Genomic DNA, 15,328 nt, shown 5'->3' with positions numbered 1-15,328 from the left:
CTACAGAGACACTCCTCCTGGACCAGCAGGTGAGCGACAGTACCAAAGGAAAACACCCATGTAGTGGCCAGATCTTCTGTGGCAGAGGGGGGGGGGGGGGAGACAGGTGCTACATCTATATTTAAAATATATCTACCAAAGAACAACATGGACATGTTTGGGGAACAAATTGGGCAATTTCTTTGCAATTTAATCACTCCTTGATTGGAACCCATCAGAACTCAGACATGCTAATCCATCTAAATCATCAGGTCTTTTTTTTTGAGCCATTACACATTATCCAAAACGGTTAGGGGAATGTCTTGGCATAGGACACGCAGCTCCCTACGGATTTTGTTTTTTCTTGAGTTAAGTTTGTGTCCATCTCCAACAGAGAAGGTTTCCCCCCCCCCTTCCTTTATTTAAACAAAGACTTAGGAGTTCATCAACCTCCCACTGAAATTCACAGCTGCTGAACACACTAATCCCCGCTCGCTTCCTTTATGCTTTTCAATAGGTTCTTGGCTTCAAAGGCACTTTGGGAAAGGACTTTGCGGAGTCTTGTACAACTCTCTCAATAGAAGTTAGTGCAAGTATTATACGCAGAGCAAGTGGCTTTACAAACAAATACTGCCTAACAATCTCCCCATCCCTCCCAAACACACACACTGACACAAAAACATTCTAGCCCCCCAGACATGTTATCTAAAACAGGATTAGAGTCCTGATCTTTCAATGCGGTGGATCTGCCAGCTAACACTGTCACCTCTCCAGACCTTTTGTGAACCAAAGCCCCCTTTCCTGCGTGTGTGAAATGCTAGCACTGCTCTGTTGCTCAGCGATGTTTGGCCACAGCAATGAGACACGGAAAGCGTTACTTTGCTATTGGCTACATCAATGCGTACGGCCCCCATGGTGTACCCCAAGCATTGGCGGAATGTGTCACAAAAATATATAGAAGACAAAAAGGCAGTTTGAAGTCAAAATGATACCCCAAAGTTGGAGGGTTAGGAAATCCATTTGCATTTCAGTTATAAGGTAATTTTAGGGAAAAAAAACACAAAAGGCCCTGACCATACTTACTAAATGGTGCTACACCATAAGACCCTCCAGCACTGGAAGACAACATACAGCCCAGTGTGGGCCAAAATGGAAAAATCTGTGAGCCGGGGAAACAAAAAGGCACAGAAGAAACAAACGCAATTTTGTATAGTATGGTGAATAAAGCGCTAAAAAATAAATAAAAACACGCGGCTTTAATGCAGCATCAGCGATCATGTGACACAACAATACTGCGCTTTTAAGCAAAGCCGCTTTATTTTTTCAAATGAAAATACAACATGTTTATTATGACCAAATACACTTTTGTTTTGTCAAAACCGTTTGGTGCAGAAAAACAGACGAATGAGGCACTTAACGCTGATCTGAGTAATAAGAAAACATTTGTGTAAGATATGAAGCGTCTGCTGTGGAACTTTCTCTGTCTGCTCATTCAACAGCATTCACCCCTTTGCAGAAAGGTCTCTACATTCCAAAGTAGACGTGTCTCCTGGTTGGACAGTGTTCGATGTGAATGGGTAATGTAATGCTCATTTAGCTCCAGTTTCTCTTTGGCCAGACTACCTGCAGTCCGTGCTCAGGAACCTTTTGTAGACAAGAGTGCAGACATATTTGTGGCAGATAAACCCCAAATCCCAGGTATGCCCCAGTTGAGGCGTACTTCTTGTAGCCATACTGCAACCGATGCAGCCACTTATCTGCATTTATAGAAATGAATGGCGTACAAACGGATAAAGGGATTGACCTTTAAGATTAGAAAATACTGTTTCTAATGACTTGGTCTGTTCGTGCCTCTCCGCTTTTCTGGCATGATTTTCACAGGGTCTACACCCAGGATGGCCAACTCAGGCCCTCAAGGACCACCAACAGGCCAGGTATTAGCGATGTCCCTGCTTCAGCACAGGTGGCTGTCTGTGACAGCCAACGGTGCTGAAGGGATATCCTGAAAACATGACCTGTTGGTGGCCCTTGAAAACTGGAGTTGGCTACCCCTGGCCTAGACTAGCAATCTGCTGATTGTCCTACTTTGTGACAGGTCACTACAGTCCGAATAGCAATACTGAACCTCTGATGTATGCTCAAATCAGAAGTGAGGCCGTATCCTTTAAGATTGTCAGTTTGAGAAGACCCCCCCCCCCATACACACTACTAGTGTCATAAGATATGCACATTATTACGCTAGTGCAGAGCAGTTAGCCTAGTTACACAGTCAAATTAAAGTGCATACAACAAGCGTTAAAGAAGCAGTCCACACCCTGCAGCCCCCCCCCCACTTTATTTTACATGGGTGGAAAGCCGGGGGTCCCCAGAGCTGAACCGCATTTATTTAAAACTCCGGGGGAACGCCTGGTTCAGGAGATACACAACGGAAAAGGTGCAGGCGGTAGTTCCACCATTACATCCCCCATGCCTCAGGGGGACCAATAGGAAGCCATGACGGATAACACTGTGGCTTCCTATTGGCCTGCGTACTACGGGAAGTGGGGGGAGGGGGGAAAGAGATTCACACCACCCTTTAGTTTTTCCGGGACGGGTGGCAAACACCTTTTCAGGTATCTCGAGAACGGAGGTTCCCCCGGGGGTTGAAATCGCATGTTTTAGCTCCCCGTCGATGTGTAAACAAGGAAAAAAAAAGGGGGGGTCAAAATAATATGCAGAGAGAACTGATCCTTTAAGATCAAAGTTTAGCCAGCTCTGTTATACTTCAAGACGCAATCCAAGCACGCAATTTTTTTGCAATTTTTAACACCGATTTAACGCGGTGGGTCCCACTAATGTCAGTTCCGGGGACCCCCTGCTTCCGGAGTTACGTCTGTAGGGGGTGATGGTAGCCGCTGCGCTCAGCTAGACGAGTTCATGTAATGTCGGAGTTTCAAAAGCTCCCGCGCCTTCCGGGCCAATAGGAACCTGTGACATCATCAGGTTCGACCTATTGGATCGTGTGATGCGGGAGCTTTAAACTTGCCGAGATGCGGGCCCCCCCTTCGGAGGTATCTCGGGAAGCCGGGGGTCCCAAACGAAGACTGAGCCACTGGTACTGATGCAGGGATATCCCGAAAACCTGACCTGTTGGTGGCCCTCGAGGACTGGAGTTGCTCACCCCTAAATTACAGACCTGCACCTTAAAAAAATAAAAGAGATGAGTATATACGCATGTCTTTATATACAGGGTGTGTGAATGTGGAAAAACGACTGTGAATCTCGTCTGCTCCACCCAAATGATAAAGTAATTAAAATGTATGCACACTTCGATAGAAAACCAATTAGGCAAGACGCCGGACTTCAGGTAGACGTGAGCAGTAAAATCGCACAATGCAAGTCGCATATCACTGTAATTAGATCAGCGATGGTTAGTGGAACCAAACCTCAATGATGAAACCATTAAAAATAGCAGAGAAAGTGTTCAAATGGCGAGTGCTTTCACTAGTGCAATTCTGGTGGGACACACGAGGCACTGAGGATGTCTGTCTGCAGACCCAGAAGAGAAGCAGGGCTACATCTACTCAGCAGTGCCAAGCCACAAGACACATTCACGTCAATGGGCCGTGACGTAAGGTGTAGCACTACTTAGTAAATATAGCCCACTGTCTTGCATATAAAAGTAAAGTAGCTACTAGTTGACTCATTTATACACTTTTATTAGCACATTTAGGTCCCCATCCTACCAAGCCGATCCAATAAATATTTTCAGCACATTATGCATCGTCAAAGCAGTTCTAAAATTCAGTAGAATATTTGACGTACAATTAGTCTGACCTCCACCCCACAATTCCTGCAACTCTGGCAATGCCTGGAGCATTGTTACTGTATATTACACCGGTAACATCTACGGATAAAGCTGTAGAGATTACTTGTTGTGCTTTTGTAAACCCATCTTAAATTAGCCAGTGCTCTCTCTATGACAAAATCACCAATATATGTTTTAAGTAGGACTTGGGCTTATAGGCTTTCACAATATTAACTCTTTCAGTGCCACAGGGGATTGCACTGCATCTGGCAGCGAAAGGGTTACGGCAACCAGAAGATTCCCATGGTCCTGTAGGGAACTGCATTTGAATACATTTAAGCCTATTCAATAAAGTGCAATAGCGTACGGAAACGCCCAACCAAGTCAATAGGCGTCACCGTGCGGTACTGCCAAATCGGCACTGTATTGTATGAGCACCATTGTTTCTGATAAATATTTCCCAGAGCAATTGTTCAGGGCTGTATGTGATCAGCCGGTTAACAAGCGGTGGTGGATTGAAGACAGCACTTTATCAACCAGCCGAGTACACAAAAAGAAAAGCTCCATTTCGTGTGAGTATGTGTGTGCAGGGGGGGGGGGAGTTGTGTGCAGGGGTGTGTGTGTGTGCGTGTGCAGGAGGTGGGGTGGTGGTGCGTGTGCAGGGGGAGGAGTGTGTGTTTGTGTGTGGGGGGGAGGGTGTTTGTGGTGGGGTGGGTGTGTGTTTGTGTTGGTGGTGTGTGTACAAACGTGTATTTAGATATACATATTTTAATTTAAAACAAATTTTAAGAATTAAACCCAAATATTATAAATCAATAAATATCCCACCAAACTAAACTTACACAAAAGTGCCTTTCATGGGAGTCAGGGGGAAGTCATCTTGGATTTGTGATGCCATTCATGACATGCAAGTTCCGGATAGACTGCACTCACCGATATGCATCACATGATTTTGCTGCTCCTGCAAACACAAACCTGCCCTGCTCCCTTAGTGCCGCCTTGTGACGAAGGGGGGAGAGCATACGTCGGTGTTAGAATGAATGAATGTGAATGGACTGCAGAACTTGTTACTTCCGCGTCATAAATGACACCACAAACACAAGATGGCGTCCTCCTGTCATGGTTGTAGCCCGCCATTAACATCTTGGCTGTCAAAGGGACCTGTAAGGCATTGCAGAGTTAAAGAGTTACAACTGTGGTAAATAAGCTCTTCCGTTGGCCCATGCCGCTGCGAGGCACAAATTGATGACCTATCCTCCAGAACAACTCATTCCATGGACAGTTTTTCAGTGCGCATGTCACCATAGTCCCCCAGTGCTGGCTGGTTCTGCTACACGCACAGCTTGCTGGCAATGGTCATAAGAACTTTCAGGACGGGCATGAAGCCAGAGACCTCACTGAAGCTGCTACTGCTGACCACTTGCGTGTGCACTAGAAGACCTTGCTGATAATTCCGGGTCTCCACGCAGCGGGCGATTTCATGCAGCCCACCCAGGATGTGAGGAGACAGCTGTGGGGAAGAAAAAAAAAAAGAACAGGAGATTTCAGAAAAACATTTTAAAAAGTCTCTTGATTGCACTCAGTCTACAACAGGGGTAGCCAACTCCAGTCCTCAAGAGCTACCAACAGGTCAGATTTTCAGCCACCTGTGCTGAAGCAGGGATCTCCTGAAAACCTGACCTTTTGGTGGCTCAAGGACTGGAAAGGCCAGCCCTGGTCTACACAGTTCAAAACGTAACCTTTAATAGCTTTTTGCTTTCTGAAGGAGAATGACAGCATTACATATATGTATAGGTTTTTTTTCTATGATGTAGCACTTCACAGAAAGAGCAAAACACAGAAATAGACGGAAATGTGAGGCCCTTGCAACAAGTTTGATCTGGGTCCTGATGGATGTAAAGTGGGGGGTGGGTGGGGAGTGCTACTGGATATCCTCCTATTCTATAAGTGGGGAAGGGGAACCCATTGGAGGGAAGTTGTGCCCAGACATTTCTGTGGTTGACCAGACCCCCTTCTTTCACCCGTATGTCATTGTTAAGAGATGGATGATCAGTGGTGTATAAAAGATCGTACAGAGCTTCAGAATTGTCATTCAGTTGTTAAAGATACAAGCTTCAAGTTATACAAGTGTACGCCCCAACATTAAGTTACACAGATATTGAAGTGAGAGACTTATGAAATCAACCAACTTATCGAAGGAAATTGCTACCTCTAGATCATTATGGGAGATTCCAATGCAAAGATTGGTACCCAGAAGAGGAATTAAGCATCAGTTGGCAAGTATGGTACAGAAACGGCGATGACCATGGAGACAGATTGGTAGAATCTGCAGAAGGTGAAAATTTCTACATCATAAATTCATTCTTAAAGAAGTAAATGGACATGGAATGGACCCAATGAAATCAATAATAGGATGGACTATATCCTAGCTAAAAAGAAACATGCGATTGAAGACTGCACAGTTCTAAATCATTTTGTGTTTACCAATTGGTTCACTTCAAAATACATCTTAATGCGAAGATGGAAAGAAGAAAATTAGTTAAAAAGATGATGAGAAATCAACATCAAGAACCTCAAAAATAGAGAACGAGGTGAAAGAAATTGCTTCAGCTCGCTTGAGATGCATGAGGATAATTTAAGTTATGAAAATCGAATTAAAAAAAAAAAAAAACGATAAGTTGAAGCAATTACTGAGAACATCAAGAAATTAAGCAATCCGAAAATAAAAAAAATGTAATATACAGAACTGTGCAAGATGATACACAAGCGTAGAGCTGAAATTGTAAGACTATTTAACCGTGATATGGTAAAGACCTCCTTGAGTTATGTATTAACTATTTAATCCTCCAACACTATTCACAAGATTTAACAACAAAATGTACGCCAACACAGATAACACAGGGCATTAACAAGCAGATGATGAGCGAGAAGAAACCACCAAACCACCAATGTTGTACCTTGTGTCCTTCCAAAAGTAGCAAAGACAATAAAATCCATGACGAATTACAAATCAAACCTAGAAACAAGCTAGGGAAGAAGTAGATAAACTCCTTGCAAAACTCTTTATATGAAGCTCGAAGAACAGGATCATTCCCGAACAATAGAGCAATCACTTCATTCTCCTCATCCATACGAACACTTACTAGAAGATTTTTTAGAAAGTTGCTAATCGGCTGCAACAGATCCTAGAAGAACAAGCCGAATGTCGCAGTGAATACAGCACAATGGATCACATCTGAGTTGTGCAAGAAGCGATTTCCCAAAAATAGCATTGAATTCTTTCTACAACTCCATCGTTTTTAATGCATTAGGAAATAAAAAATTTGAAAAAGCCAACATTGCTGTTATAAGGAACACTTACGAGAATGTCACGTCAACTAGTCAACTATATGAAGACAAAAGAAAGATGAGGATTAGCAAAGGTGTGCGACAGGGGGACACCATGGTGCCAAAGCTTTCACAGCAACACTAGAAGACATTGAATTGGGAAGAAAAAGGAATCACAATGAACAGTGAATACTTTAGTTACCCTCGATTTGCAGACTTTCGACACTAATTCTCAACAAATCCAGAAGACCTCCAGGAACAAATCGCAGAATTTGCCGAAGCAAGTGGGCCTCTATATGAATCTCAGCAAGACCAAAGTCATATGTAACAAATGGGTTAACTCGACAAAGATTGAAATAAGTTGAAAACTACTTCTACCTTCTCTAGCAAATCAATGGATTGGAACCTTTCAAATTAAAATCAATTGAAGAATGAGGATGGGATGGGGCTCATTTTGAAGAAACAAGACAATCTTTCAAAGGAACATTCCACCAGATCTCAAGTTTTCGACCATCTTATTCGGCCAGTGCTCACGTATGGATGTGAAAATGCAAAAGTACAGTAATTCAGAAGTTTCAGTAGTATAGAGCGATGAATGAAGGGTGTTATTGGAAAAGACAGTGAAAAAGTCTGACATCAAGGTTGAAGAAACTAAAATGGCAGTGGGGCAGCCATAAATCGCAAGAAATTACCATCGTTGGGCAAAGAAAATACTCAACTGGATGCCAAGGAATATCAAAATACCAAGATGAGCAAAAGTAAGATGGGAAGATCAATTTAGGAAATTTGTGAGAACAACTTTAAGAGGCTGCAACCACAGTACTTTGAAGATCATTGGGGAGGCCTTCTTCTAGCATTGGATGGACAACAGTGGTTGATGATGACACACAGACACATCAAATTCCTTTCTTTAGTAGAGACTTGCTCTTAAAGTGAACATGTCCTCAGCTCTTAAAGTGAACATGTCCTCAACTCATAATTCCTTATAGTACAAATCCAAGAACATTTTTTAGAAATAAACTGGGTAAAAACTACAATAACATGGAGATGGCAGATATTAAGCGTTACATTTCCTGGAGAAGTGTTAATAGTAGGAAATGAGATAGGGAATTAATAGACAATGGGCTATAGTCCCAAGTGCTAAACCATAGGGGAACTTCAAAGTAACCCATGTACCCTAAGAGGTGTTATGTTGCCGTAGGTGGTCTGATGGCTTAGCACTGCTTAGTAAATGTGGGCTTGTGTGCGCTTTGAGTTCATTGTGTAAATGTATTAAAAGGTTTGAACACACTTACAGCGTTTTCCCTCAGTTTGTCATACAAACACTCCAACCGCTGCAGTGCATCTTCCAACTTCCTTTTGGTTTTCTGCAGACGGAGGAGACATGAAAGTAAGCGCAATCCCACTTAGAAAATCAATAGTAACAAAAAATAATATGGGTACCTTCTTTTGCTTGGTATGGAATGTGTTCGTGTGGAGGGTGGTTGTTGCTCTGAGCCCAGTACCGTGTATAATTAGATGTGGATATTTGTAAAGGTGTCTTCGACATCTGCATTTGACCTAGGAAAACTACATTCTCCAGGCTCACTGGGCCACTCTATTCTGGTCTTATCAAGTTATTCACGGAGTGAGATTGCGTATTCCAGATCAAATTGATATAATTTTAGTGGAATCATTCTGATTATAAAGAATGAAAATGCATTGAAGTCAACAGTGCCAGATACTGGCAATGAGTGCTAGAGTCTTTCAATGAGGGAGAGACTTACTCCAGATCAGTAAGGATGGATAGATCTGAAGACTTACAAAAATACAATGAACTTGCACTCACCCTGTAACAATTCAGCTGGAGTCTGGCTTGTCAGTGAATCTAGCCATCCAAAGGGCTCATTAATTCCATCCCTGTATGTACTCTGTGTGGTAATAGACCTGTGTTATGTTGCTCTGTAAGTTTAAGTTAAAATAAAATGGTTTCCACAAACTCCATTGGTGTTAAAGTGCCTCAGGAATAGCATAACGAACAAATAAAATGAGGTGTTCCCTCCTTTCAAGGATCTTGTATTGCTCAAAGTAGGGGCTAAAAGACTAAAATACAGCTCAACCCCGTTATAACATGATCCGTTACTATGCGAATCCGCTTATCGCGCCATGCAAGCGTGGCTCCCAATTTTCGTATTTATTAATTTATTTATTAATCCAACACGATTATTGGTATCTTAAGTACATTATTTCTAACGCGATCCGCTTATGACGCGATGTGATTCTTTGGAGCCCAAGCACAGCATTATAAGGGGGTTGAGCTGTATATGCAATCACTCCTCCAAGTTTTTATCCGTGAATCTACTGAACATTTCTTGTTGCCAGATCTCCTTGCTGAGAACATCCTGCTCAGAGCCCGCCTCCCTGCTGCTATCCCGATCCACATTTCCCTCAGGTATATTGATAGATCTAATCGAATGATGCTCTTCCCAGTGACTCCACTTAAGTCTTGTAAAGGTAAAAATATTCTTTTGCAACAGTCCAACAACTCTTCCCTCCCACTGGTGCTTTGCAGCTTCCAGTCTGTGTGTAGGAGACCGGTGTCCCTTATCAGGATTAAGGGGCCCATCTCTCTGCTGCTCTTAATCTTTCTATCCAACTCCCAAAGTGAACCCTTTAATACCCATCTCACTCCAGCTGAATGCCCTCCAGTGATTGCTGGTTGGTGGTCTGTTTCTCTGCTATTCTACATTAACAATGCAATCCCATCTTGGTTCAGGTTTATTTTTCTTTGCGGACATATAGTATAGGGACATATACATACACATGTATATTACATTGATATTTTAATATATTTAAAAAATACACGGCATATTCTACTACTTCTGTGACTTCTATGGTTCGATTTCATGGTATAACTGCATTAAAACCTATTCTGCATAGGTAAAGGGGCACAAGAAGTAATAGTCTGATGAGAAAAGCATTGGACTTTGAATGGAAAAAAGTGGTCGTGCCAGTTCCTTGTAACCTAGAGCAGTGGTGCTCAACTCCAATTCTCATCCCCCAACAGGTCAGTGAAAGACTGAGCCACCTGTGCCGATGCTGGGATATCCTGAAAACCTGACCTGTTGGGCTCCAACACCCAGAGAAATGGGGAGTAATCCTCCAGTTCTTTTGGATTGTATTTCTACTTTTAAAACTAGGTTTAACTTGCTTATAACATCGGTACACAGTGTACTATGTAAATATTTTCGTCACCAGAGTGGTGTTCTGAACATTCTCTCCCAGCTGGTTCAGGATCACTGCAAACTAGAGCTGGACAACCCCGTTATTACGGCTACTGGGGAGTTCACGCAGTTTTAAAAACCTTCGCACAATTTTAACCCCCTTCCGCCATTTGCACATTCGCGGATTTCTTTTGTGTTCCCACGAATAAAGATCTACAGAAAAAGCTCATCAGCTATACACATTTCTGAATGTCTTTCCATGTTATGCTGCAAACCCCCCCTCTCTCCCCCCCAAAAAAAACGTCTGTGAAATGCAATCAATTATCGTTTGCAATTCAAGACGGTGCAATCATTGTTTCCGCACAACTCTACCTAATACCACACAAAATAGTATACAAATGCCCTTAAAAGCTGGGATCACACAGGAATTGCACAGTATTTCGGTTCTAAATACGCCTGCAGAACAAACCGACATCGAGATGACACTTACTGGGTCAGATGCCATCATTGAACAACGCTGCACTAGACCATCAAATGTGTTTTGTAGTGGCTGATGCTCTGGCGGCAACTCTTTCTTCTCAATTCTCTCTACCGGCAGCTTGTGCATACGCTGTTATAGCAAAATAAGGACATGGAGGTTAGATCGGTGGGTATTGGAACAATCATTTGGAATTTGGACAAGACTTACAATATATAAAAAAAATATACTGCATCAGGTTCAAATATTTTATCAGTGTCTGCTTAAACGTGTGCGTTTTTAATACATTATTATGAACTGGTTTCAAAATGTGTACCATCTGGCCTGCTCAGAAGCAGCAATGGGTATTTAGTGTAGTCGTTCCTTATACAGTACATACAAGCTTCAAGCCTACTCTTTGCTAGACCCTATACTGTGGAATGATTTACCTTTGGGACTCCATTTCATCTATAAAAGATTATTCATATACCCTTTATTTCATTTTTTTTTTCTTGCTGTATTCTGTAAGTCTGTAAAAAGTGGCATAGCAACTCATTAATTGTTAATAATAAAGATTTATTTGGGGACAAATATGAATATGATAACACTCCTGTAGAAGCGATTAAATACATATTTTTAATCCTGTGATGATAAACCAGGGTGATGTTAAAAGTGGTTGAATCTGAAGCCTCACAGACTGGAGTCCAACATCACGCTCCACACAATATATATTTACTTGGATACCATATTATATCTCACCTGTAGATCCCGTGGTTGTCATTTTCAAATGATTGTAATATTCATTATATTAATAGTAAAGGCAGACAGTAAGTGGCCACGGCTTACACGTAACCTAGAAGCTAGTTTATTCAAACTAAACCTCACGGTGACCCGCCCACCTCTCCCTGTATCACCTGTATTACCTGTATCACCTGTATCACCTGTATCACCTGGATTACCTGCATATTGGCTTCTCTAGGTGCTCCAGGTGGTGCCTGGTTCGAGTCTAGATGGCTTCCTAGCCGAGGTTGGAACATTTCAGGTTCAGTGGGTACGTTCATTACAGGAGTAGTGATCGGGGCCGGAGGAATAAACTGATTTGGCTAAAGACAAAAAACAAACAAAAACAATGCCATTATTAGAACAGTCAAAAGGGGGTAATTCTATACACACACCATAGCGGTGTTTTGTGCCGAAAACACCCAGAGCATTATGGAGTATTTATACTAAAGACTTAATTCCCTTTGTCTATAGCAGTAGTCTTCTTAAGGCACCAATATATGAAACCTAAGGCATTGGACACAGTGCAGGCGCAACGAAGCGCGTGGAGTTGCGCGCCTGTCGCCTGAGCGATCCAGGGATTCAGATGCACTGGCGACGGGGAGGTATGGCCATGACATCGCTAGGCTGGTTCGTCCTCTTGGCTGAACCGCTCACGTGACGTGGCTGTCGCGTGAAAATACTACATCATTTGTCTCCTCCAAATCCTGCCGTGCGCACTATGGCTGGCCTGAGCGCTACTGTATTTTTTTGGCGCTGCGCACAAAATGGCTGCAGCCCTAAACACCCAGCGTGAATACCTTACAGAGGTGGAGTTTCACACAATCTAAAAAAAAACTGCCATATTCTCAATCCTTGTGGTTAAATACCTGGGCATGTGGTTTGACTCCCATTTAACATTTGGGATGCACATTGATACCCTGACATCCAAAACCTATGCCAAATTAGGTGTACTTTATAGGAACAAATTGTCCCTAAGTCTGCTGGTCAGAAAGCGTATTGCACAGCAGATGCTAATGCCAATTATCCACTATGGGGACATAGTATATGGCTCGGCACCTCAAACCCACCTTAGCAAACTTGATACCCTCTGCAATTCGATATGCCGTTTTGTTCTCCAATGCAACTACAACACACATCACTGCGAAATGCTCAAAGAACTAGATTGGTCATCACATGAGTCTAGGCGCAAAGTTCATCTTTCCTGTCTTGCCTTAAAATACTTTCTGGGCAAACTACCCGTCTATCTGAACAAGCTCCTCACCCCTACCACATGCAGCACATCATCTGAGATCTGACTCCAAAAGACGATTCATGGTCCCACGGTTCAGCAAAGGATCCGGCCACTCCTCTTACCGCGCACCCTAAAACTGGAACAATCTACCAGAGACTCTCACAGCCGCCACCAGTCAACGTTCTTTCAAAACTAAAGCTGTCTCACATTTTTATCTGGTCTGTAACAATTACATACGCCTATTATATATATTTTCTTTAACTGTGCATGCAATATCTTGTATATAATGTATACCCTGTTCACTTATGTAACCATGTATTATTTGTTGTCATCATGTATGTATGTATGTATGTATGTATGTATGTATGTATGTATGTATGTCTGTATGTATGTCATTATTTAAATAGCGCCATTAATTTACATAGCGCTTCAAAGTAGTAATACACGTGGTAATCATATTAATAACAAAGAATATAAATAACAGGTCATGGGAATAAGTGCTTCAGACATAAAAGTAACATTAAGGAAGGTGAGTCCCTGCTCCGAGGAGCTTACAATCTAATTGGTAGGTAGGGAGAACGTACAGAGACAGGAGGAGGGAATTCTGGTAAGTCATAAGTCATATGCCCAGGAAATACTTGAAAACGAGAAGCAACTCTCAATGTATTACTTCCTGGTAAAACCTTTTATAAATAAATAATTTTTTATGACACTGCCTGCCCTGAAAGCCCTGATGAAGACCCCACAATATTGACCCAAGTTCTTTTTTGGCCAGCAATGGTTCGCATAGGCCCATGTTCCGTTAGATTTGTTTTATAGCTTTATTTTCTCCTGGTAAAAATGGTTTTATAAATATAAAACCCAATGCTTGCTGCCGAGCAGCCATAAAACGGAATTACTATACAGCCAAGAGTTTTTATTATCTCCCAAAATTATTATTTCTGTAATACTAGGTCTACAAAATACTTCAAAGACATGACACCATGAAGTTAGAAAAAATTTAAAAAATTGAATAACGTAGAACAAAAACGTGCTATTTCTGGAATGCAGAAGGGAGCCTCAGCTTCCTGTGTTGTTCTTGAATACTTTTCAATGCTTTTGTTGTGGCTCCGGAGGATGAATATTTCACAGCGCTGCTGGGGTGGGAAAACACTGGGCCAGCCTCCCTCTATATTACACATCAGCAGGAGTCGTGAATGTAGCGATTAGAGAGCAGTAAACTGTCTGGTAAAGCCGGCTTTAAAAAGGAGGGGGTGGGGGGGGAAAAGAGAGAGAGAAAAAAAGTCTTACGGCATGTGAGAGATTCGGCTGCGAGAGCTTTATTCCTTCCCGGCTAAGCCACGTAGTCAGGACAGATTCTCTCCAACAAGGCCAGATCAAAAGGAGATGGTTTTAACGAGGAGCTAATCCCGTTGTAGTGTGCACAGCCTGTAGCTGATTCCCAGCCAGGCCTCCTGAGAATGCCAAGAGCTTTAACTTTGGGAGTATAGGGGGAGGATGAATCCAGTGGAGAAGGGATGCTATGAGTATGTATAGCAGTGTTTACGAACTCTCCCCCCCCCCCCCCATAATGAAATTACCATTTATAGGTGAAGTCCCATGTAGGACCAAAGTAGGCAGCAAAAATATCTGTTATTTAGGTTATACATTACACATTGGTTATTCCTATCAGTAGGGACTTTGAAAAGGGACGAGTGTCAATATTTGGTTCTCCAGAGCAAGACACATCCATTTCATATCCAATAGAAAAAAAAATAGATAAGGCAGAGAGGTAGAGGCAGCCTTAACTTCAAGTTAAAAGGATTACAGACACGGTCACAAGGGTTGTAAAAAATATTTATAACGGGTCTAAGGCACCAATTGCATAGATCTTACTTCCTTGTCATTAGTTGTTTAATTTGGCCAAAGGAATGTAATAGTAATGACCCAACTTCCAATACTTTCCATCAGTTTATCATTAGGTAACTTAAATGCCTACATAATTAGTTAGAAAATGAAATTAACCCCTAACACTACATTTGTTATTGCCTTTAGTGTTACAATACTCACCGTTTTTAAAATGTACTGTAACGGAGTTCCTATGCTCTATTTATTTTAAGTGAAAATCGGTTCATCAACAAGTCCCGTCCGAATCTGTTCTCGCATTATGAATCGCACCTAGGTTACTCGGAGGCATCCTAAGGTCAAACGTGGGCCATGACCAACTCTGATCTTCGGCTTCACAAGAGCAAAGAAATGCAGGTCCTGTTAACACCTCAAAGGCCTGCAACGCATTGACTCCCAATATGTCACACACCCCCCCTTCTGGCAGCAACAATCTTAAAACTCAAAAATGTGACCTTCCTAAGTACCATCACACTACTGGAAGTCATACTCCATGCTCAGAGACTCCTCTCCCAAATGAATATGCTGCAGTATAAATAAGCAATATTCAGTAGTAGTAGTAGTAGTAGTAGTAGTAGTAGTAGTAGTAGTAATATTGAGCATTACCAAAGTAGTAGTTAGTAGTAATGTTGAGTATTAATATAATTTCTTCTTTAAAAAAAAAAAAAAACAAAAAA

The 15,328-nt window shown here is 42.1% G+C and overlaps 1 protein-coding gene across 8 annotated transcripts in view; it reads right to left on the bottom strand.

The window, feature by feature from the left end:
* Window positions 1–1,277: 1,277 nt before the first annotated feature.
* SEC31B (SEC31 homolog B, COPII component) overlaps window positions 1,278–15,328 on the bottom strand; it is a 67,364-nt gene continuing 53,313 nt past the window's right edge. For 6 of the 8 annotated variants that reach the window (XM_075610736.1, XM_075610743.1, XM_075610740.1 and 3 more), the window contains 4 exons: window positions 11,704–11,856; window positions 10,787–10,906; window positions 8,389–8,460; window positions 1,278–5,276 (listed from right to left, as the gene is read on the bottom strand). In XM_075610736.1, coding sequence (XP_075466851.1) covers window positions 5,097–5,276; window positions 8,389–8,460; window positions 10,787–10,906; window positions 11,704–11,856 — 525 coding nt within the window. In that variant the 3' untranslated portion in view covers window positions 1,278–5,096. The remainder of the gene's footprint in view (window positions 5,277–8,388; window positions 8,461–10,786; window positions 10,907–11,703; window positions 11,857–15,328) is intronic. The other 2 variants (XM_075610742.1, XM_075610744.1) reach the window with 1 other exon arrangement.

The sequence above is a fragment of the Ascaphus truei genome, chromosome 8 (assembly GCF_040206685.1).
Source record: "Ascaphus truei isolate aAscTru1 chromosome 8, aAscTru1.hap1, whole genome shotgun sequence".
Classification (NCBI taxonomy): domain Eukaryota; kingdom Metazoa; phylum Chordata; class Amphibia; order Anura; family Ascaphidae; genus Ascaphus; species Ascaphus truei.
Note: the sequence above shows the minus strand (reverse complement) of the source record. Positions and strands in the feature narration are given on the sequence as shown.